The following is a 21,533-nucleotide window of genomic DNA, read 5'->3' as shown; positions in this document are numbered from 1 at the left end:
CTGTTCTTATCTCAACCTGTGGGAGTTGCATTCTTTTTGATTCTCCTCTCCGTCCCTCTGGGAGCAGGGGGAGGGCAAGAAAGGGGGGGAAGTGAGTGAACGAGTTGCCTGACTGGGTTTAAACCACGACAGACAGCAACTGGGTTTCCCCTCAGACTTTTCTAGGCTAAGCAGTTCCAGTTCCCTCAGCATTTTCTTGTTTATGTTGTATGCTCCGGCCCCCAGCCATCTTGGCAGCCTTGCTCTAGACTACCTCCAGTCTGTTGATGTCTCTGTGGTACTTTGAATACTCCTTGCAAGGGCCAAATACAGGGGAATTACCACTTCTTGTGACTTGCTGGCCACACTCTTTCTAATGTAGGCCAAGGTCTGGTTTGCCTTCCTTGCCCAGCATGTACTGCCACAGGGTTATTCTGATCCACGGATGGGACTGTATTTGTCTTTCCTAATCTTCCCGAATTTCCTGTCAAGCTTTTCCTTCAGTTTGCTGAGGTCCCTGGAACAGAAGCTCAGTACTCCTGCCTGTCACTGCATCTCCCAGCCTGGTACCCCTCAGCAGGGCATCTCTCCCTCACTGGAAAGCAGAGGAGAGCTGTGGCTAAGTTGTCAGCTATCAGAGGGTATCCTCTAAAAGGCATATTTAATGTTAGATATCTATTAGATACTGTGTGCTATTCAGGTACCGATACTATTCAGAATAGTGCAAGGATCAAAATACAGCTTCTAAGCATGAGTGCTAGGACTAGAGTCATCGGATTTGTTGGTTACTACGTGATCTCCTTATGTGGTGCATATGCACACTAAACCTTTGCCCTTATACTGTTTCCTTCTTGAATAACAAGGACAGTGATGAACTGTTATGAGTAGTTGACGTTATTTTGAGGGCTGACTTTAAATTAAAAAAGAATAATTAAGGTACATTAAACCAGAAGATGAATATGACATCATGAACCAGACACTTTGTTTAATTTTGTGCACTTTAATAGATGAAATTTCTGCATGTTAAGTTCAAGACAGGTATTAGATTGGACCATAATGATCCATTCTGCATTAATCAGGAAGCAGTTGTATAAAGGGGGGCACTTTCCTAATATTAATCAGAGCTGTGCTCCACGTGCAAGGAGCCATGTGGATTTCATTCATCTGCTGTACTAGCACTTCCAGGAATGTGGCAGTCATAGTAAACTTAACGTTGTTTTACTTCTTGTGGTTTTGAGTGAGTCTTTAATCAGACCAAAATTGATGTGGCTTTATGAATCCAGCTGGGGGAACCACGCTTGGCTTTGTGTGAATTCAACAAACTATCATAGCATTAAGGGATGTCTGAGATGGTTGCTTCTGCTATTTTTGTGGACAACAGTATTTCCCGTCATATGCACCATACAGTTTCAGTTTTCCAGTCTGTTTCCCTCAATGCAGTTGAGATATTTGAATATTGTTATTTAACATCTGGTGTCTCTGAGGCGTTTTTCACCTGTTATCTAGAAGAAAGCACCTATTATCACCAAAAAAAAAAAAGTTGAATGAGTAAGTGAAGGCAAGGTTAAGGGCAGAATATAAAGTTTAACTTGAGAAAATCTAGTGAAGACATGTAAATTATTGTTAGTGTTTGTAAGAGAAATTGCACTCACAATTCAGAATTGAAACGTAGTGGAAGAAATCTTTGACAAGACAAGCCTTCTTATCTTCTTTGTACTATTCATCACATAGCCCAGGCTTATGAGTATCAGGTTATTTGTCTTCTAACGGCTAGTCTCTTATTGAAGCAATAGTAAAAGTACAGTTTGTGTAAGAATGGGTTTATTTCAGCCACATATATTACCACAGAGAGGTTTTGCCCCAGTGAGCTTCCTGTTCTGTCTGACTGGCTCACGTGCAAGACTGGTGCCTGCTCACTAAACTGCAATGGTCCAGAGCACTCTTAGAACTCTGTTAACTAACATGAAAGACAACCCTCATGAATTAACCTCTTTTAGAGTCCCCAGCTGGGATTAGGTTGTACTTTTCTTTAGAACAAGTCTGGCTTGACTTTGTGGCTGGAGCTCTTTTGAGTACTCACTGCGTTGGGTTGCACAACCCATGTTCTTGGCTTGGTCACATGCACTGGTGTGTGCCTGGCAACCTACAGTGATGTTAGCCCTTCCTCTGCATTGGTTGGCAGGCTTCCTGGTAGCATTTCCCCAGTGCATAGATCTGCTGGAATCATTCCAGGGCTGAAATAGATCTTTAGTTCATTTCTCTTAATGAAATTCCTGTGAGGAGAACATAAGCGCCTGCTACTGCCCTGGGGAAGTTTTGGTGTTTCACTGGCAGCAGCGTCCCTAGGAACACAAGGTCTTGGGATGCCAGCACATGCCAGTTACATATAGCCTGGCCTGTTCTACCTATGCCAGAAGCTAGGTAACATGCCAAAGGCATGGTAGGTATCAATACCAAAAGTTGTTAGAGCTGCTTGGTGGCAGGCCCCAGTGCTGTACATATCACTAGGCCATGTGCCTCTCCATTAACCTTGCAGTTGATACAATCAGCAGTATGGAGCTCCATTGTTCATTAAACACAGGTATTTTTTTCAACTAACACTATAGGGTATATTGTGGAAGATGGAGTTCATCAAATACCTGCTGACTGAGGCCGTTTTTTTCAAGGAGACTCCAGCAGCCAGAATGTGAATCTGGGCAAATGGATTAGCTGTAAAAGAGGGACAGATAACCTGGGCAAGAGAAGGATAGTCAAAAGTGTATGTCGGCCAACTGGCACAAATTCCTGTGAAAAAAAGCTTTCCTCCAGGCAATGCCACAGTTATGCAAAGTTAAAAGTTGAAATGTTTGAATTTTAAAGCTGGGAGTCAACAGTTGAGTCCTGATTCTAAAAGCCCACAGATCTTTGGATCTTTGATTTTTGATATTAGAAAACAGTTTACAGTATTACAAAACAGTTGAAGGAGAAACAGCTGCTGACAGCTACTGTTTCTGTTTGGACAACTGTAGCTGAAGAAGTCTAGAAAGTAAAGAAATGCCCCAGAAACATTGCTGTGGGATCTCTAAAACCAGGATGAAATGAATTTCTGAATGGGATCTTGATGGTGGGCCCCTGTTGGGACTGTCCTGCAGTCCATGGTCCCAGGGGCAGCTGGCCCTCCTGAGGAGGATTTCTTATGCATCCTTCTGCTCTCTGGACCTGTTCAGTGTCACATTTAGATTTTTAATCCCTTTCTATAGCTGGATACTTCTCTTGACAAATATTTTTTGCACTGTAAGAGGATTTAGAATGATGATAGTGACACAATAATGCACTTTGTGAGGAGCATATAATGGAACCTTATTACAGTTGACACCCAAGAAGACTGGAAAGTGAAACAATGTAGTGACGCAGAGTCGTGTAACTGTTTTCCTCTGTCAGTTTGAATATCTCACTTCAGTTTGGGGAGAACTAGCTTCTTGTTTACTTCTGCATGATAACAGGACAATTAGTTCTTGGTTTGCAGGGGCCTTCTTCACAAGTCAGAGTTGGGTGAAAAATAATCCCAACTGTCCTTGAAATTAGTGAGGGCCAGGGTGGCTGTACTTGGGTAAGTACAGTCTCTTCCAGGGAGATGAGAACAGATGGATCTAGGTCTGATCTATTTCTCAGTGTATCAGAACTCATAAGAGAGGAGATGGAGCAATATGTCTCAAATCAGTACCAAGTATTAAGACAGCCTAACCCAGGTGGGCGCTCGAGCAGTTAAAATAGGCAGGAATCTACAAGCAAGATCCCAAGTGTAGAGGGAATGTTGGTGGTTTAACCTTCTCTGTGGGTGGTTTAACCTTCTCTGTGGAGTCCTGAACAGCATGTCACTTCCTTTGTCACTCCTGGTTAGGCACTTCATCTCTCCTAAACTGACTAGTTGTTTTAACTTCTGATGTAAATCGGATATAGTGCATGTCATGTAACAAATGGGATAATTTAGCTGCTTTACTGAATCCTCCACTGTGTGTGACAAGAGCTGCAGAAATGATGACTGAGGTCCAGCTGGAAGACGTTCCAACTTGACATTGCTTTCAACTTAGAACATTTGCAAAGTTCTCCCAGTAAATGTGGAAGAAGGTTAGAAAGACAGTGTTCAGATCTTTCCAGTAAAATCCCATCATCACGTGCCACGTTATTGCCTGTCATGCTTTTGTATTGAATTATTGCCTCTCACGTTATCATCTCGCATCAAAACGGTTGTACAAATCTGGAGGAACCTGGGGTTGCTGGGCTATTGCGAGGCTGAAGCAAACTTGGAGAGATTACACCTCTGCCTAGTGCTGTGCTCGCTGCTTCTTTGAAAACACTTTGGGTTTTTGGTCAGGCCCTTACCAGGATGTCTTTGGATAGCTGTTAGTCAAAGATGGAGCTAGGATTGATACAAAATGATGGTGCAGTCAGTGATGAGAGAAACATATGGTCCTGTCTTCTTCCACACTACCAGTCTGCCTCTCGCAGTCTAAAAAGCATGTGAATTTTTGAAAAGTGTAATAGTGGCAAATTTAATAATAGATGCTGTAGGATAATGGCAGCCAGAGCACATTAAATCAAACACTATCCATATAAGCCTGTCAAAGAAAGGCCAAATACTCTAGCTGTCTTATCCTATTGATGATCAGCCTGCTGCTTTGTTACTACATTGGGATACATGGATTTCAGTTATTTTTAATAATCATCTCATGCTTTATTTAGATCTCCATTTCTATCTGTGGAGTCTGTCTCAGTGCTATACTATCCACTGCAGTTTTCTTTTTTTTTTGACTATCTCTGTCATCTTTATTGCCTGGTTTTCTGGTCAGTGCTGCAGGTTAGTAAAGCAGTGAGTAAAATGACCCTGAGGCTGCTCTGCCAAATCCTAGTTTAAATGCAGAGACTGTGTTGAAGTCAGCAGGGTTAGACCACTGTGAAGCGCAAGTAATTTAGGCATGCTGATGCTGTACTGTTGCTCATCAGATGTTTTCATGCACATGATTTTGGACTGTTAAGTGGATGATTTCTGGGGTGAAATTTCTTATTGATTTATCAGCAATGCTAATTCTTCTCCATCTAATGCTTCATTATGATTATATATCTGAGCTCTTACAGTCCCTGAAGAGATAGCAGGGAGCTGAGGGTATCTCCAGTGTTTCTTACGCTTATTGCAAGGCAAAGAAAAACTGGAAAAGTTCAGAAAATACAGGCTATTGCCTACAAGCTCCATGGACCAATGCTCCAAAGTCTGATCACATTTTAGACTTGTCACTCTGTGTGTTGCAGATGCTCTGTGACTTTTCTGAGAACATGCTACTGAGCTGAAACACTGGATGGTAGGATTATAAGCAAGTAATGGTCTGTAACTTAGCACTCTTCAGCAATAGCTTTTTAAAGCACCTATAATGTGTCTCAGGTGTAATTTGATATTGAAATGGTTCCTCTTTCTACAGATTCCTGGGGTAAATCCCTCAGCTGAGATGCACAGTTGCAGATTCTCCGATGTTGAAAGAGCTCATCTACATACTAAAGATCTAAGCTCACATACTTTATGAGAGTATGGAGATTTTGTGGGTTTCACCCATTTGATCCGAACATGCTCGTAAGCATCCCCATGGCTGAGTCTTCCTCCAGCATTGGCAGTGTGAATCTGCACTTGCATAATTTTATGAATAAAATAACTGAGTAATGCCTATGCATTGCAGTGAATGCACCTGGATTCTCACCATTGAGCATTTTGCTGGACTTCAGTGCCCACAGATGGGGGGGAGCTCTAAGTCTGCACAATAGGTGAATCCCTTGCTGTTCCCTCATTCAGTGCTTGCACTCTGGGGTTCATTCCTATTGCTTCCTCTTCAATGTCAGCAAAGCAGCATTCCCCAGACACCCTTCTCTGATTGCTTCTTCCTTGCTCAGTGGTATTGTATCTTAATCTTCTGCAAGGGCTTGTGTGCACCAAATATGTGTGAGCTGGATGAACTGGGCTGTATGTACAACTGAACACAGGTCACGGGCAGAAGGTGAAAAAGGTAGTTCAGGTGTTATTAGAGGGATTACATGTGGGAAGGAGTTGATGTGCCTTTTTTCTGTCATTGCAAGAACATTGCAAAAGGTTGAAGGGAGGGTAGGAGCTACAAGCATCAGAAGTTCTTACATACTGCTCACTTGGGTGTTTCTACTTGGCTGCTGTTCAGTCCTGTTTCTGCCTATCTGGGCCTCTTTTCATGGCCATTTTTCACCACTATTTCCAGCCCCTTGCCTCTGGAGGTTTGTGCTTCTTTTTGCCAAGTCTGTCCTTGGGTGGCAGCTGAAGTTTTCATCTCCCAGTTCAGTATAATTCAGAATACATGAATTGCCTTATATTTTGTGCACATGCTCTAGTATGCAGGAAATACACATATTTGTGAGGTGTTAACTTCAGCCATACAGCTCAGGGGCCTGGGCTTTCTAAGTAGTAAGCATGGAAGGCCATAGGCTCTTAGCTTGGACACAGTATTGCCTTCTGGACACAGTATCTCCTCTGTGAGCACTGGCTCCTAATTTAGGCACCCACGTTGAAGAACCCTTTCCCTTACTGTATGCCTGCTGTTTGATTCTTCTTGTTTCGTGGTGGTGCAACACAGGAGTTATAATCAGCACTTCATTCCTCTGATAATTATTCCTCCCATCTGGATGGAAATGATGTGCTTCCCTGCTTTCTGCCATTTATAGAGAAGTGTCTGCCTGTGCTTTTTTTTCCCTCAGCCTTACTTTTCACTCCTTTCTCAGCATGAGACAGGCTTGCTGAATCTGCTTCTGCTTCCCATTTGCCACGTGTGAGAGGCTGAGTAGAGGAACATTGTGTGCTGCCTCAGGACTCGGTGGGGCTGACCTGCAGAGCATCACGGAGTGAAGAATTGCAACTGCTGGACAAAACTCATTGATGCTTAAGCTCAAGGCACTGCATTCCTCAGGACTTTTCTGAAGATCACTGGTTATTTTATTTATTTATTTATTTATTTTCCCCTGTGGATCAATCATTAAATTGCCTGTGAGAACTTCTGAAGATAAATGTCGCATAGATAAATGTCCTGCTTACTCAGCAGTTCGGTACGTAGAATGCAAGAGAATGGGAAGCTTGGAAAAAAAAATGCTTATGAAGGGAACTGATCCGGAAGCAGGGATAGTGATTAGAGACAGTGTTTGCCAAAGACTTGCTATTTCATGTGACCATATGCATTCCAGGGGGCTGTTTCAGCTTACTTTGAAGACAGTGATAGTATGCTGTTGTCTTGTGTGGCAGTTGGATGAGCCTTATTAAGACAAGCCTGGCCTCTATAAAGTGTAATATTTCTCCTTTTGGCTTCCAACAGAGATATCTGTATGGAAGGAACGAGGATACTTCCTTTCTCTTTCAGTGTAAATGTGTTTTCTTTTTGCAACAAATCCAAACGAATGCAAAAGCACTGCAGCTTGCAGATTGTGAACATTCCTTGCCTGAATCTTGGGACTTAGAGAAGGGACAGTGTTGAAGAGAAAGGCAAAAGATCAAAGCTGCAAAGCTCTGATCTGACCCGTCTTTATGGAAACTTCCTCCATTTTTGTGCTGCAGCAGCAGAGCAGTAGCAGCCCATCACTGCAGCTCTTTCCCAGAGCCTCTCTCCAGTGTGGGACTCACACCTGCTGGTGGCCACTAGTTCCCAGGCCTTTCTCCCATGGAAGAAAGCCATTGTACAGCCAGATGGGGTTAAAAGCTGCTCTAAGGCAGTTCAGGGTACCTTCACATCTTTCTAGCTTACCAGACATCAGGGGCTTCTTGTCACTTGTACAGAAACCAGTCTGAGCTGCCTAATGCTTGCTTTGCATAGCTGGTCTTTTGTGTCTCATCTACCAGGGAGAACATGCATACTAAATATGGTGGCTGTCTCAGGTATGAAAATTGTTGAAGACCTAGACAGAGGAATAATCTCTTCTAGTTTACTGCCTGAACCAAATACTTGGTTCAAATGCCAAATCAGCAAAACCAGTTTGTTCTGGATTGATCAGACTATTTCATTATCAGAGATTTGGTGTGGAAGGAGGTTATTCTTTTTAAGGAAAAAAAAAACAAAACCCACCAACATATTTGGTCTGAAGGCACCATTTCAAAATAAAAAAAAAAAACAAACCAAAACCAAATAACCGTCCAAACCCCACCCAGAAATAATTTGATTTTTAAGCAAATGAGAAAAAAGAAAAGAAAAAAGAAAAAAGAAAAGAAAAGAAAAAAGAAAAGAAAAGAAAAAAAGAAAAGAAAAGAAAAAAAAGAAAAAAGAAAAGAAAAAGAAAAGAAAAGAAAAGAAAAGAAAAGAAAAGAAAAGAAAAGAAAAGAGAAAAGAAGCTAGCGTTCTTGAACAACAAACCAGTCATCTGAAGAAGCTCTTGCAACTCTAGGGAAAGGGTTAAAATCCCCTATGGTGTCTCCACTGACCTCCACATTACACTGAAGAGGAAACTGGTCCAAGCTTTCTTTTGGTAAAGAATCTGAGTCAGAAAAGCCACCTCTGTTCACGGTTCATTGCTCCTCCCTCTTATCCAAGACTTCTCTGGGCCTGTTTCTATACTTAATATTATAGGTCAACATTAGTAATGTTGAATTAAATTGGGTTCAAGCAATTTTGTTCTACATTGTGACTTGGAAAGAGAATCACCCTAAAACTTTTAAACTTTTTACACTTAAAAGAAAAAAGTTTTTTTTTTGGTGGATGGGCTGTTTCTTCTCAGGAGTTTGGACATTCTGCAGACTAATGTAATAACATATGTTTTCACAAGGAAGCATATGTTTGAGCACTGTCTCATGTAGCTGGGTACTTTGAAATCTGTTAAGCCATTCTAAAATGCTTGCTTGACCCATAGTTGACTCGGGCTTAAGGAAATTTTATTGTGCTAGTACAGCCCAATTAGTTGTGAGTAAGCATTTTGCAAAGCTGACTGTTTACTATTGTTGTTATTGTCATATCTGGAGCTCTAGAATTTACAAGTAACAGAATTAGTGTGTAAAATCTATTTATTTTTCTTCCTACAGAAGGAATCAATCTACATTTGTAGCCTTAATTTTTTTAGGAGTATTTGTTGCTTAAGGTTTACCCTGTTTATTGCATTCATCAAAAGGTCTGTCTTCAAAGTACCCTGAATGTATTCTTCCTATGTGGCATGTGGACTGACTATGATGATAGAGTAGCCTCTAGAATCAGATTCCCTCTGCATGAAATAATAAGCTGTGATTGCCAGTTTAAACATTCTTCAAGAGCAGCAACAGCTATTCAGGCTTCTAATTAAAACAAAGCTGAAATATTCACTGTTGTGCATATATATGACTAGAAATCTTAGTATGATGTACTACCAAAGAGAAACTGTATTTTTGGTTGTTAATATGTGAACTTGCTAAGCAAAAGCCCCTATGGCTACAACTGATGAATCAAGCAGCCTCGTGCTTCCAGGCTTAACAATACAGTACAAAGCCCAAACTGCTTTTGTTTTCTTTTGTACATAAGGAAATGTAATTTTCTGTCTAGAACAAAAGAAAACTGGTAATGAAGTGAACTAGGTATTGCCTAATTCATTTGCTCTTATTGAAAACACCTATTCCTCAACAGTCATCTCTGTAAAAGAGGTATTTTCCCTAACAGCGTGAATAATGATCTATGCTATAGCTTTCTGTCCTCAGTTCTTAATTGATCCAGTATGTAGTAAAATCTGAATTTCTTATATTTAATAGCTTTTATTGCAATATATTCTGTACTAAACGCATGAGCTTTAGAGTCATCTTTAGATATAAAACCAAGATCAAATTGGTTCAAAAGCTTTAAACTTCCTGCATGTTTCAAGTTTCTGCAAATTCAAATTTCATAGTGGACTAGATCACTTTTGGGGCGATGATTTTCTGTGTAAGATGGTTGGAAAACTGGAAGGACCCTGTGTTCAAATGACCTGAAGTTCTAAACCAGTTGCTGCTTATGAACTGGCTGAAGAAATGGATACAAATTGTTTATTTCACTGATGGCACTTATTCATCTTCATGCTTCTTTGTTCAGTGAAAGGTTTAGAGAGGTCAGGAGTTTTGAGAAGATGGTGGCTTATTCCACTAGTTCCTATGCTGCTGAAGTGTATTGGATCACATTTAAATCTGGACAATAAATTTTGGTCCTGTTTTTCAGATGTTATAAATTCAAATTTTGCAGTCTGCTTGTTGATGTATTTTTCATTTATGTCATATTTAGTGATAAACTGTTCAAGCCTCTACATTACTGGCAGGATGAGTTTCCTTCTGGGAGATATTAATTTAATATAAACTGAAATGAAGAGCTGCTTAATTAGAAGGCATGATCTGTTTTAAAGGACACTTTGAGGATGCAGTATGGTTGGGCAGAAATCTTCCCTCATCTTTTACATTTCCAATCTTCTCTCTGGGCACTGCTGAGCTGAAGTGTTTGTTCTTTCTCTGCCTTCTCTCAGGGGAAGAGAAAGATGAAGGTAGCATCAAATAAAAGTTGTCTTATTGTGTTTAAGGGTGATATGTTGAGAACAGTTATTTATTGGTATTTATTTCACCCTGTGAGTGGCTGCTATAGATTTATAAAATCTACTGATAGACTTTAAAGTAGTTATGTGCCTTAACTTTTATATATCAATAAATTTTCCACAGCTGCAGATGCTCAGAAGCACATCTTGTGAAATCTTTGCATCTTATTAAAAAAAAAAAAAGTAAAAAAAAAAAACCAGTAAAAAAAACCCAAAGAAACTTGTCGACCTCATAGCCAAGTTCTCCTCCAAATACTTCCAGCTGCAGCTAGAGGGATGAGTCATGCTGAAAGCTGAGGAGCTTTTCTAAAAGCCTTTCACTTGGTTCACATGATTTTTTTTAACTCTACATTCCTGTCTGTTTTTCTTTTCTTAAAAAAAAAAAACCAAAATGTGCAGGCGAATCACCCAAGGAAAACCCATATGAAGATGTGGAGCTGAAAGGCCGTCATGCGGGCCGAAAACCTCATCAGCTCTCCGAAAATTCCCTAGATTCTTTGCACAGGATGTGGACGCCGCAGGACAGGAAATACACATCACCTCCCCAGGTAATGCCGGACTTTCTGGACTTCAAGCTTGTTTGAAACTTTATTGAGAAAATCAATCATGGCATAAGAGAAAGAGCAGTTGTATCAAACGGGAAAGGGTATCTGGAAAAGGAGTACAATCAAATGCATAAATTGTTGCTGGGAATGCTCTTGGCAGCTGTGGCTCAGCTTCTCAGCACCGTGCTGCTGAAGCTGATGGCTCTTTGTGCTGGGCTACAGCCTGATGAGTTTCAGCAGAATCCTTCCACCGGTTGGTTGTGAGCTGAATCTGGCCCTAAGTTATCTGTATGGCTGCATCAGTTTGTGAATTGCCTCTGCACTTGCTGCTGAGCTTTTAGTTATAAAAAGCTGCTTGGCTTTAGGAAGAGAAAAGTCAGCTGTTTAATCTTGCCCATGTATTGTTATATGTGGCCTATTGTGACTTTGCTTATGTGAAGTGCATAGCGTGGCATGTTTTATTGTAAAATGGTGAAGGCCAACTATTCCCCCCCCCCCCCGGCCCCAGTAAATGAATAATAAAATAATCAGAAAAACCTGAGTGTCTGCATTTAACAAGGCTGTATAAGTTGTGTTTACAGCATAAAGTAAAAGACCTGGAACTCTGCAGGCTTTCCATTTGGTGGTGAATTTTCCGAAGCAGTCTGTTTTTTGTGAAAGCTGTGCAATGCCAGGTTGCTTTGTTGTTTATGGGATCGTTGTGTTTGTAAGGAAAAATATAAATTTCATCACATACTTAATTTTGAGGTTCAAAACGCCTTTTAAAAGAACTTTGTTTTCCATTGAATCAATAGAAACTTTGCACTTGAGCAAAAAGGTCACAACAACTTACAGTTTTGTCTTGTAAAGAGACCTAGAACAAAACTGATTATATTTTCTTTCACTTTTTTTTTGTGTGTATGTGTGCATCACAGTCCAAGAGACAAAAGAAGTCTCATCAAGGTTCTTAGTATGCACCTAGCACATCGTTTATAAAACAGGAGTGGTTTGAGCAAAGCTGCTGAAAAGGGGACAAGTGAAAAGTAGTAATTGGGCAGAGTAAAGAGAAACAGAAACCGCAGCCATGAAGATAACTCGTAGTAAGAAGCATTCTACGAGTAGCAGTTATTTTCAGCAGGAATTCAACAAGAATTGTGTAGCATCTAGAGGATCCATCAGGGTTTACAATTAGGGTAGGAACCATACAGGTCTATAGTAAGATACTGTTCCCTGTTTTCTGTTTTACACAGGGTGACCAAAGAATGCACAGATTAAAATGAATTCTGTAAAGTTGCTCAGTAAATAAGCCCTCTCTGGTATCTTTGCAACAGGGCTATCTTTATTCTGGTATCTTCTTTTTGAAATGCTGCCAGGAGATTCCTGCCAGGAGTCTCCTGCCAGGAGTCTGTCCTGCCATAGTTGTGCTGTCACTGTGCTGATATTTAAAGGCAAGAGACACTAAGAGCAGGTCAGCTATGGGCCTGGGTAATTCTCCAATGACCAGAAATAGAAAAGTCTCAATTTCCTGAAGGATAGAGGCTTTGGCAACGATTTATCACCCAGTTTTCCATCATAGCAACATAGCTGGATTAGCAACCTTACTTTTCAGTCATGGATGATGGTAAACAAGATGGAAGAGATCAGAAGGTCAGCAGTGTTTCAACAATTATCTCCAAAAAGAATTCCTTTCATTAAAGTATAGACTGCTGCAGATTTTCCTGGCATGCTTACCTGTGTTAAGCAGAGGCCTCTGAAACACTGGCTTATGGTCATTTTGAATCCCACTATGTCTTCTTCTCTCCCATTCATCAGATTTTGAAGTCATCCGGTATAAAAATAATGTTTTATTGATGACATACATGTGACGCAAACTCCACACCTACAGAAACACCTATGCTTAATCCCAGATAGTATGGTGCTGTAACAGTTAAGCTCTCCAAGTAAAACAAATGGGTCATTTCTTACTGCAGGTTTTTAGCTTACAATACTGCTAATAGAATATTAGTAAATGCCAGTTGACAGCTGTTTAATACACTGGTACTTTTTTCCTAGACATGCTGGTTAAGCTGCTTACAGTGTTTGCTCTCAGGAGGAGACCTGGCCTTGCCAGCCAGCTGATTAACCTTCCAAAGAGCTGGGCAGAGCTGCTTAAATGGCTGCTCCAAAAGAACCCCAGTATTTAAAAGATAGCTGTTATTTGGTGCTTAATCCTGTCAGTGAGATTTTTCCCTTTCCACCTGCAATAAGTTTTGTATTTTAAATGGAATTCTTTGGAAATGCAGGACTGGGTAACCATACCTCTGTACATTGGCAGATCTTGAAACTACTTGACATCATAGATATAGAATAAGCTTGATTTTCTATCTTTTCTCTAAGAAAAAAATAGCAGCTTCTATGTAGTTGCTCTTGATTTTCATTACGGTAATTAAAAGAGATGGATCAGGTCAGTGTTCTGATGTCAGCCAAGCCTTTAAATTAGGTTTGAATGCTCATAAAGTTAATGTGATGTGGGAACATGGAAATGCACCAAAGCCAACAGTACTATTGTTTTCTTTGAAATTTGAAGTGTTAGTTATTGACCCCTGCCCCTTCATTTTGACCTTAAAAACTCACTTTGCACATAACCTGCAGAGGAGTGTCTCACCTGGCATGATGTCCTTGTGTAGTCACCACCGCTCACAAAGACCTGCTTCTGCACTAAGTGTTGCTGAGGAGGGGAAGAACTCAACCTGTTCTTGTTCCTGTAGCTACCTTCGAAGCCCAGCAGCCAGTCTCTGCGCATCAGCAACTGGTCAGAAAGGAAGAGCCACCGCTTGCCACGGCTGCCCAAGCGGCACAGCCACGATGACATGCTTCTGCTGGCTCAGCTTGGCATTCCCTCCTCCCCTTCCAGCATCAACGAAGATAGCCTGAGTACTACAAGTGAGCTGCTGTCTACACGGCGGGCCAGGAGGATCCCAAAGGTACTGGCAGTGTGATCAGGGTTACCCTGAGGATAAGTCACCTGTCTGCAGAAGCTTGTACTATCCAGCCTTTAGCAATCGCTGAAAGTTTTTTTTGTATCCTAAGGGAAAATTGAGATCAAACCAGAAACAGTCACTCTCAGGACCCAAGACATACTCCTTTTTCACATGTAGTCATATTGTGAAAATCCCTTCTCTAGAAGTGGGTAACTGCCCTGATCCAAAAGTAGCAAACATCTCATTGCCATCCTTGTGCAGAGTTGATTTTAAGCCAATTCTGTTTTCCAGACTTCACTTTAAGCTCTGTGGACAAGTGCATTGTTGTGTACCTAACTCTATGATTTTGAATGGGTGATGGCCAAGCAATTATTATTTATAACATGAAGCAGAATCTGAAGTTATTTTTTTACCCCCATCATTTCTTTACTGGTCTCAGGAAAATAACAACTATCGGCCTAGTATGTTCTCCTTCATTTACTCACAAGCCACCTGTGGTGGTTTAAACCCAGCCAGACAGCTTGTTCACTCACTCCCCCCCTTCTTGCCCTCCCCCTACTCCCGGAGGGACAGAGAGGAGAATCGAAAAGAATGCAACTCCCACGGGTTGAGATAAGAACAGTTTAGTAACTAAGGTATAACACAAATCACTACTGCTACTACCAATAGTAATAACGATAAAGGAAATAACAAGGGAAGAGAATACATCACCTCACCACCAGCCGACCGATAACTCGCCTCCCCCCCACCCCAGCCCAACCAAGCTCTGACCGATACCTCCTCCAACCCTGCAGTCTCCCAGCCTTTCCGGCTAACTCCCAGTTGCCTCCTGGGCATGACGTGCTGTGGTATGGAATACCTCTTTGGTCAGTTCGGGTCAGGTGTCCTGTCTCTGCTTCCTCCCAGCTTTTCCTCCTCCCTGGCCAGAGCATGAGGCTCACAAAGTCCTTGGCCAAACCAAAACATCAGTGTTATCAGCTCTGTTCCCAGGCTCAAAGTCAAAACACAGCACTGCACCAGCTACCAAGAAGGAGAAAAATGACTGCTACTGCTGAACCCAGGACACCACCCTATCCCAATAACCCTGTTGTCTTGATAGATTTGAAGCAAAAATTAATTTTCCATTTTTCAAGGAGTTTTCCAATTCAAAATGGGATGTGAAAAAATCCCAAGCCACCAGACAACAGCAAAAGAAACTAACAAACCTCTTCTGGTACAATAGCAACAGAGAGAACTGGCAATATATTTATTTTTGGCTTGTGAGTAAAGTTAATTTTTATCGTATATTCTTTCCTATTCTTATTAGAGAGCATATTTTAAAGTACATGACTGTGAGTGCTGTGAGTAGAGGGAGATTTTTATGCTCTTGTCTGAAATTCTGCCTAAGGAGGAAATTAATCCTACTTCCTTAGTATTTACTGTATTTTTACTTTCTTGGAATATACTACTGCTCAAATGAGCAAACATCTGTGAAGGATTCTACTGAATAACTTGCAGATTAGCTTGGTTTTGAGTAGAACTTGGACAGTTTTGATGTTAGTTTTGTAGCCAATCTCTATTTCTTTATTTATTCAAATTTAAGTGATACACATTCTCCTTATATGAAATTATGCTTTCCGCATATGGATGTTAATAGTTTTATCATAAATCTCATAATTAATTATCATTAATTATCTCATAATTAATTGTTATAATTATCATAATTCTCATAAATAATAATCTCTGGTTTTGACCACTGTACCTCCTAGAATCGCACATTACTGGAGAATAGCTTTTTCTTTCTCAATCAAGCAACTATAACGTATACTCATTAGAGAGAAAAACTTGAACCTGAGAAACTCCTGTTCTGTACCACACCACTGATGCTTTCTGAAGCAATATCCAAATGCTTTAAACATCTGGGCTTTCTGTATTTTACCCTTGTTGAAGTATCTCCTGCAGACAATCCCAGCAAGGTCCCTCACTTCTAGTTCCCTTATGCCTTGTTTAGTGCTTATGTGCAGCAGTTTCTGGGCTGGGGCATGTGCTGGAGCTGGGCCAGGTTTCATTCTGCTGGCTCTGCCATGATGCTGTGCAGGTTCCCAGTGGGCCAGGCACATGGCTGCAAGCAGAGAAGTTCCAGCTGAGCGTTGCTGGTAGGATGCACATGGCTCAGTCAGCATGTAGAGGTAAATTTCCTAATCCTACTTCAAGCAGAAGAACCAGAAAGGACTTCAACACTTCACACTGCCTGTTCTGGGCCAGACTCTCTTCCTCTGTTGGAAGGGTTGAATCAGTTTTTGTTCCAGTCTCTGCTCTGTTACTGACTTTCTAATGTGTCCTCAGCAAATCAAGTTTCACTGAGTTTATTTCTCTCTGCAAGCTGAGGTAAAACAGCTTTTGTAAAATATATTACAGTTCTATGAGTAAAGCTGCTATGCAATGAAATATACTATTCATGACTCATAAAACATTAAGATTAATTGCTACATATTTTTGACTCTTCGGAAGTTATAATTCTCTGTTCAATTACAAATTCTTAGTAATCCCAACCTCTTGTTGAAGGCACTAAACAGAAGTTATCTCATGAATATTTTTCATCATCTCAGGATAGATGGCCATTATCTGCAGTAGCCCTCCTGAAGGAAGTCAGAAAGATGATTACCAGGAGTTAAAATTCTGGCTAGTGCTGATACAAGCCAGCTAAAAGTGGCACTAGCAGCTAACTTCAGAATACTTTCATGAATAAGGATAAGGTTGGAGACGGTAGATAAAGCACCTCTGATGTAAGGCAAGTACAGCACAAGTTGGAAAGGGGAGAGAGGGTAAGTCCCTAAGTGCCAGATCCTCAGCTGATATTACATAGACTCAAAGATGCTCGTTCACTCTGTGTCTGAAAAGGCTTTAAAGTTACAGCTTTCTCCTTCTGTGCTCATTTGAACACTCTAAAATCTCAGTTCAGAGAGGTGTTAACACACGTTACTCTTACACATTCAAAATGAAATATGACCTTAATGTTCATAAGAGTTTGGTAAAGTTGGATATGACTAATGGATCACTGTTACTTAGACAATGGAAGTGAAGACAGAAACAGTGGCATAGAGAAAGAGGTGATAGAGGATGACAGCTGCTTTTGAGTCCCCAGACTTATTGTGCTTTTATTGAAGTTGTCAACAAGGTTTTCAAAAACGGGATTTATGTTTCTGACTTACTTAATAATTTTTAAAATATAGCCATAGGTAAAGGAGTGAGCTTCAAAATAAGTGATTCAAACAAATGGGATTCAAAATGAGGGAGATAAATGCATTTTGAGTTGTCAGTGTGCACTTGCAGCCCAGAAAGCCAGCCATATCCTGGGCTGCATCAAAAAGGAGTGTGACCAGCAGGTCGAAGGAGGTAATCCTGCCCCTCTACTCTGCTCTCGTGAGACCTCACCTGGAGTATTGTGTGCAGTTCTGGTGTCCTCAACAAAAAGGACATGGAACTGTTGGAACAAGTCCAGAGAAGGGCCACGAGGATGATCAGGGGACTGGAGCACCTCCCGTATGAAGACAGGCTGAAAAAGTTGGGGCTGTTCAGCCTGGAGAAGAGAAGGCTGCATGGAGACCTCATAGCAGCCTTCCAGTATCTGAAGGGGGTCTGTAGGGATGCTGGGGATGAACTCTTCATTAGGGACTGTAGTGGTAGGAAAAGTGGTAACAGGCTCAAACTTTAGCAGGGGAAGTTTAGATTGGATACAAGGAAGAAATTCTTTACTGTAAGGGTGCTGAGGCACTGGAAGGGGTTGCCCATGGAAGTTGTGAATGCTCCATGCCTGGCGGTGTTCAAGGCCAGGCTGGACAGCGCCTTGGGTGGCATGGTTTAGTGTGAGGTGTCCCTGCCCATGGCAGGGGGATTGGAACTTGATGATCTTAAGGTCCTTTCCAACCCTAACTATTCTATGATTCTATGATTTTGAAATAGTAAAGGCTTTGGGGGTTCAGCTGCCCTGTCATTTATGGTCAACTTCTTTGTTTGGATAGATAAATTAAAAGTTTCCTTAAAAGTGTTTGGTCTTACTGATTCCTCATCTTCTTATTTTGCAGCTTGTCCAAAGGATCAATTCCATCTACAGTGCAAAAAGAGGGAAAAAACGACTGAAAAAACTTTCTATGTCCAATATTGAGACAGCATCCCTACGAGGTATGACACAAGCATTGTGGTTCACTGAATCCACTTGAATGTTACAGGATTAACTGATTCCCTTCTTTCATCCACATCTACCCTGGGGTCTACTTCATTTAGAACTTTCCTCTGCAAACACTGATAACTTTCAGTCTGCAGGAGGAGAAAATGGAGATGAACTAAAAATAAGTGAGATTCTCAGCATTGTCTATCCTGTTAATCCCATAATCAGCTAGAATAGTCAGCTGCTTTCGTTTACGTTTTGAGTAATTTGCATCTGTAAGTTTTGTCCAAAATTCATAGTTTTGATCTTGTAATTCATTCATGCTTTTTCCTGGCATGTGAAAGTAACTCACACTGTGCTTCAGACTGCTTTCGCAAAACCCATGTTTGTAGTAGCACAATAGAGCTTCAATGGGAGTTCACCCCAGAAATACATCTTGTTATAAGGATACTTTTGCATGTTATTCTTGCTCAATTAGGTGAATTCTGGTGATTGAAAATGTTACCCAGCAGACAAAGCTCATAGGGCTTACTTCAACTTCTGAAACACTGAATAGCTCTTACTCAAAATAATTACAAGTCTGAAAAAGAAGTGGAAGGGTTAAAATCCATTTTCCAAATGGCACATTCATCTTTGTGGCTGTCCTGGGTTCAGCAGTAGTAGTCGTTTTTCTCCTTCTTGGTAGCTGGTGCAGTGCTGTGTTTTGACTTTCGGCCTGGGAACAGAGCTGATAACAATGATGTTTTGGTTTGGCCAAGGACTTTGTGAGCCTCATGCTCTGCCAGGGAGGAGGGGAAGCCAGGAGGAAGCAGAGACAGGACACCTGACCCAAACTGACCAAAGAGGTATTTCATACCACAGCACGTCATGGCCAGGATGTAACTGGGAGTTAGTCAAAAGGGCTGGTAGTCTGCACGGTTGGAGGAGGTATCGGTCAGAGCTTGGTCAGGCTTCTGGGTCAGACTCGTTTCTTGGCCAGTGGTATCGTATTCTCTTCACTTGTTATTTTCTCTTATCATTGTTGTCGTTGGTGGTAGCGGTGGTGATTTGTGTTGTACATTGGTTGCTGGACTGTTCTTGTCTCAACCCATGGGAGTTGCACTCTTTTGATCCTCCTCCCCGTTCCTCCGTGAGTGGGGAAGGGGAGAGCCCTGGGGGGGGGGGGGGGGCTGGGGCTCGATTGCTCTCAGCCCAGCACTACTCACTGGGAGTGAGTGAACAAGCTGTCTGGCTAGGGTTTAAACCACAACAATGGCTTAGCATAGATGTGGGTTCAGTGGAACCAGTTGCTGTAAAGGAGAATGAATTTAGCATTTTCATTAAAATAAAGCTCTTATTCTCAAGCAAAATTGAAACTTAATCTGAGGAAAACACAGTCTAAGGAGCCATTAAAACTGTTTTATTTCAAGTTATTTAAAACTGAGGAGAGAGCATGTGTGGATCACAAGGCTCAGTGAGAGATATGATTCTTCCCAGTTTCACCACAGTCAACTAAGTTTGTGTTTGCTTTGGTTTTGCATTAACTGATCCCTCTATCTCCTCTGCAGATGAGAACAGTGAGAGTGAGAGTGACTCAGATGACAGGTTTAAAGGTAAGGGATCAGCTTTCAGTAACTTCTAGTCAGCCACTGTCACACACCTTAGCGATGTATCTTCTCCTGCTACTGCATGTTGTTCCTTTCCATGATGCTCTGTATTTTCCTTCCTGAACTATGTTAACTCCATTGCTGAAGAGCTCACACAGTTTCCAACACAGGAGCATGAATGCGGAAAGCAAGGACAAAATAAGCTGTGAGGATCTAAGAAGGATCTGGCAACTGTGTCATATAATGAAGAGCAGGACCTTTGATAGTTTTGCTTTGTCAGCCACTCCACAGATGCTGATGTCTTCCAGACTGACTACTGGGTGCAAACTTAGAGGGATGAGATTGGATAAATATGATCTCTTCTTACTCATACAGTGCTTTAAGTGGGTACTGCTAGCTGCTGTTGGAAGTCAGATTCTGGGTCTGATCCAACTTAATGGTTCTTATAGTCTTTTATAGGTCTGCAGTCTTGAAATTGTAGAAATTCTTTTATCAGTGCACAGCACCTGCACAAACTCTGCTTGAGCCAGGCCACTAAATTAGTTGCTCATTTTCAAAAGTCTTGATACACAGAACTATAAAAAAGTTGAAGGCAATGACAACAGATTTTATTACTAGAACCCCATCATGTTGTTCGTAAACGAGGGGGAAAACCCAAGAGTGCAGAGCTGTGGTTATAAGATAAGGGCAACCATATCTACTGCAGATGTCACCTGCTTACTATTCATGCAGGAAAACTTGCTGGAAAAATATTGTTGTAGGGAAAAACATTTGCTCCAGATTGTTGGTGGCAAGACCACCCAAAACCAACTATATACAGCATTGTAGTGTCATAGAATCATAGAATCATAGAATCGTTAGGGTTGGAAAGGACCTTAAGATCATCTAGTTCCAATCCCCCTGCCGTGGGCAGGGACACCTTACGCTAAATCATATCACCCAAGGCCTCGTCCAGCCTGGCCTTGAACACTGCCAGGGCTGGAGCATTCACAGCCTCCCTGGGCAACCCATTCCAGTGCCTCACCACCCTAACAGGAAAGAATTTCCTCCTTATATCCAACCTAAACTTCCCCTGTTTAAGTTTTAACCCGTTACCCCTTGTCCTGTCACTACAGTCTCTAATGAAGAGTCCCTCTCCAGCATCCCTATAGCCCCCCTTCAGATACTGGAAGGCTGCTATGAGGTCTCCACGCAGCCTTCTCTTCTCCAGGCTGAACAGCACCAACTTCCTCAGCCTGTCTTCATACAGGAGGTGCTCCAGTCCCCTGATCATCCTCATGGCCCTTCTCTGGACTTGTTCCAACAGTCCCATGTCCTTTTTATGTTGAGGACACCAGAACTGCACACAATACTCCAGGTGAGGTCTCACAAGAGCAGAGTAGAGGGGCAGGATCACCTTCTTCGACCTGCTGGTCACACTCCTTTTGATGCAGCCCAGGATACGGTTGGCTTTCTGGGCTGCAAGCGCACACTGAAGCCGGCTCATGTTCATTTTCTCATCAACCAGCACCCCCAAGTCCTTCTCCGCAGGGCTGCTCTGAATCTCTCCTCTGCCCAACCTGTAACTGCTCTCTTGTAGACAGGTGCCAGCCCAAAAACACTTTCAGTTCTGTTTCTGTTTTTGTCAGAAAATATAGGGGCTCCTTTCACCCATAGCCCATGAAAGAAGATAGACAGGGCCTGGACTCACTGTTGTTACTGAGGGAATACACTGGAAACCTGGAAGCTTTTACCCTGACTGTTGTGGAATGGAAGATCTTCATTCTGATGACTGCCTAACCAACTGCTTCTGTGTGAC

The 21,533-nt window shown here is 41.7% G+C and overlaps 2 protein-coding genes across 5 annotated transcripts in view; both read left to right on the top strand.

Moving 5' to 3' along the window:
• RPL27A (ribosomal protein L27a) overlaps positions 1–21,533 on the top strand; it is a 231,101-nt gene that overhangs the window by 157,635 nt on the left and 51,933 nt on the right. The gene's annotated exons all lie outside the window — the stretch shown is intronic.
• DENND2B (DENN domain containing 2B) overlaps positions 1–21,533 on the top strand; it is a 180,504-nt gene that overhangs the window by 112,947 nt on the left and 46,024 nt on the right. For all 4 annotated transcript variants that reach the window (XM_057418275.1, XM_057418274.1, XM_057418272.1 and 1 more), the window contains 4 exons: positions 10,918–11,066; positions 13,790–14,005; positions 18,067–18,163; positions 19,697–19,741. In XM_057418275.1, the coding sequence (XP_057274258.1) occupies positions 10,918–11,066; positions 13,790–14,005; positions 18,067–18,163; positions 19,697–19,741 (507 nt within the window). The remainder of the gene's footprint in view (positions 1–10,917; positions 11,067–13,789; positions 14,006–18,066; positions 18,164–19,696; positions 19,742–21,533) is intronic.

Source organism: Pezoporus wallicus, unplaced genomic scaffold, assembly GCF_028554395.1.
Source record: "Pezoporus wallicus isolate ANWC-B61680 ecotype Strahan unplaced genomic scaffold, APGP_CSIRO_Pwel_v1 contig_2025, whole genome shotgun sequence".
Lineage (NCBI taxonomy): Eukaryota > Metazoa > Chordata > Aves > Psittaciformes > Psittacidae > Pezoporus > Pezoporus wallicus.
This window is presented reverse-complemented; position numbering and strand designations above follow the sequence as displayed.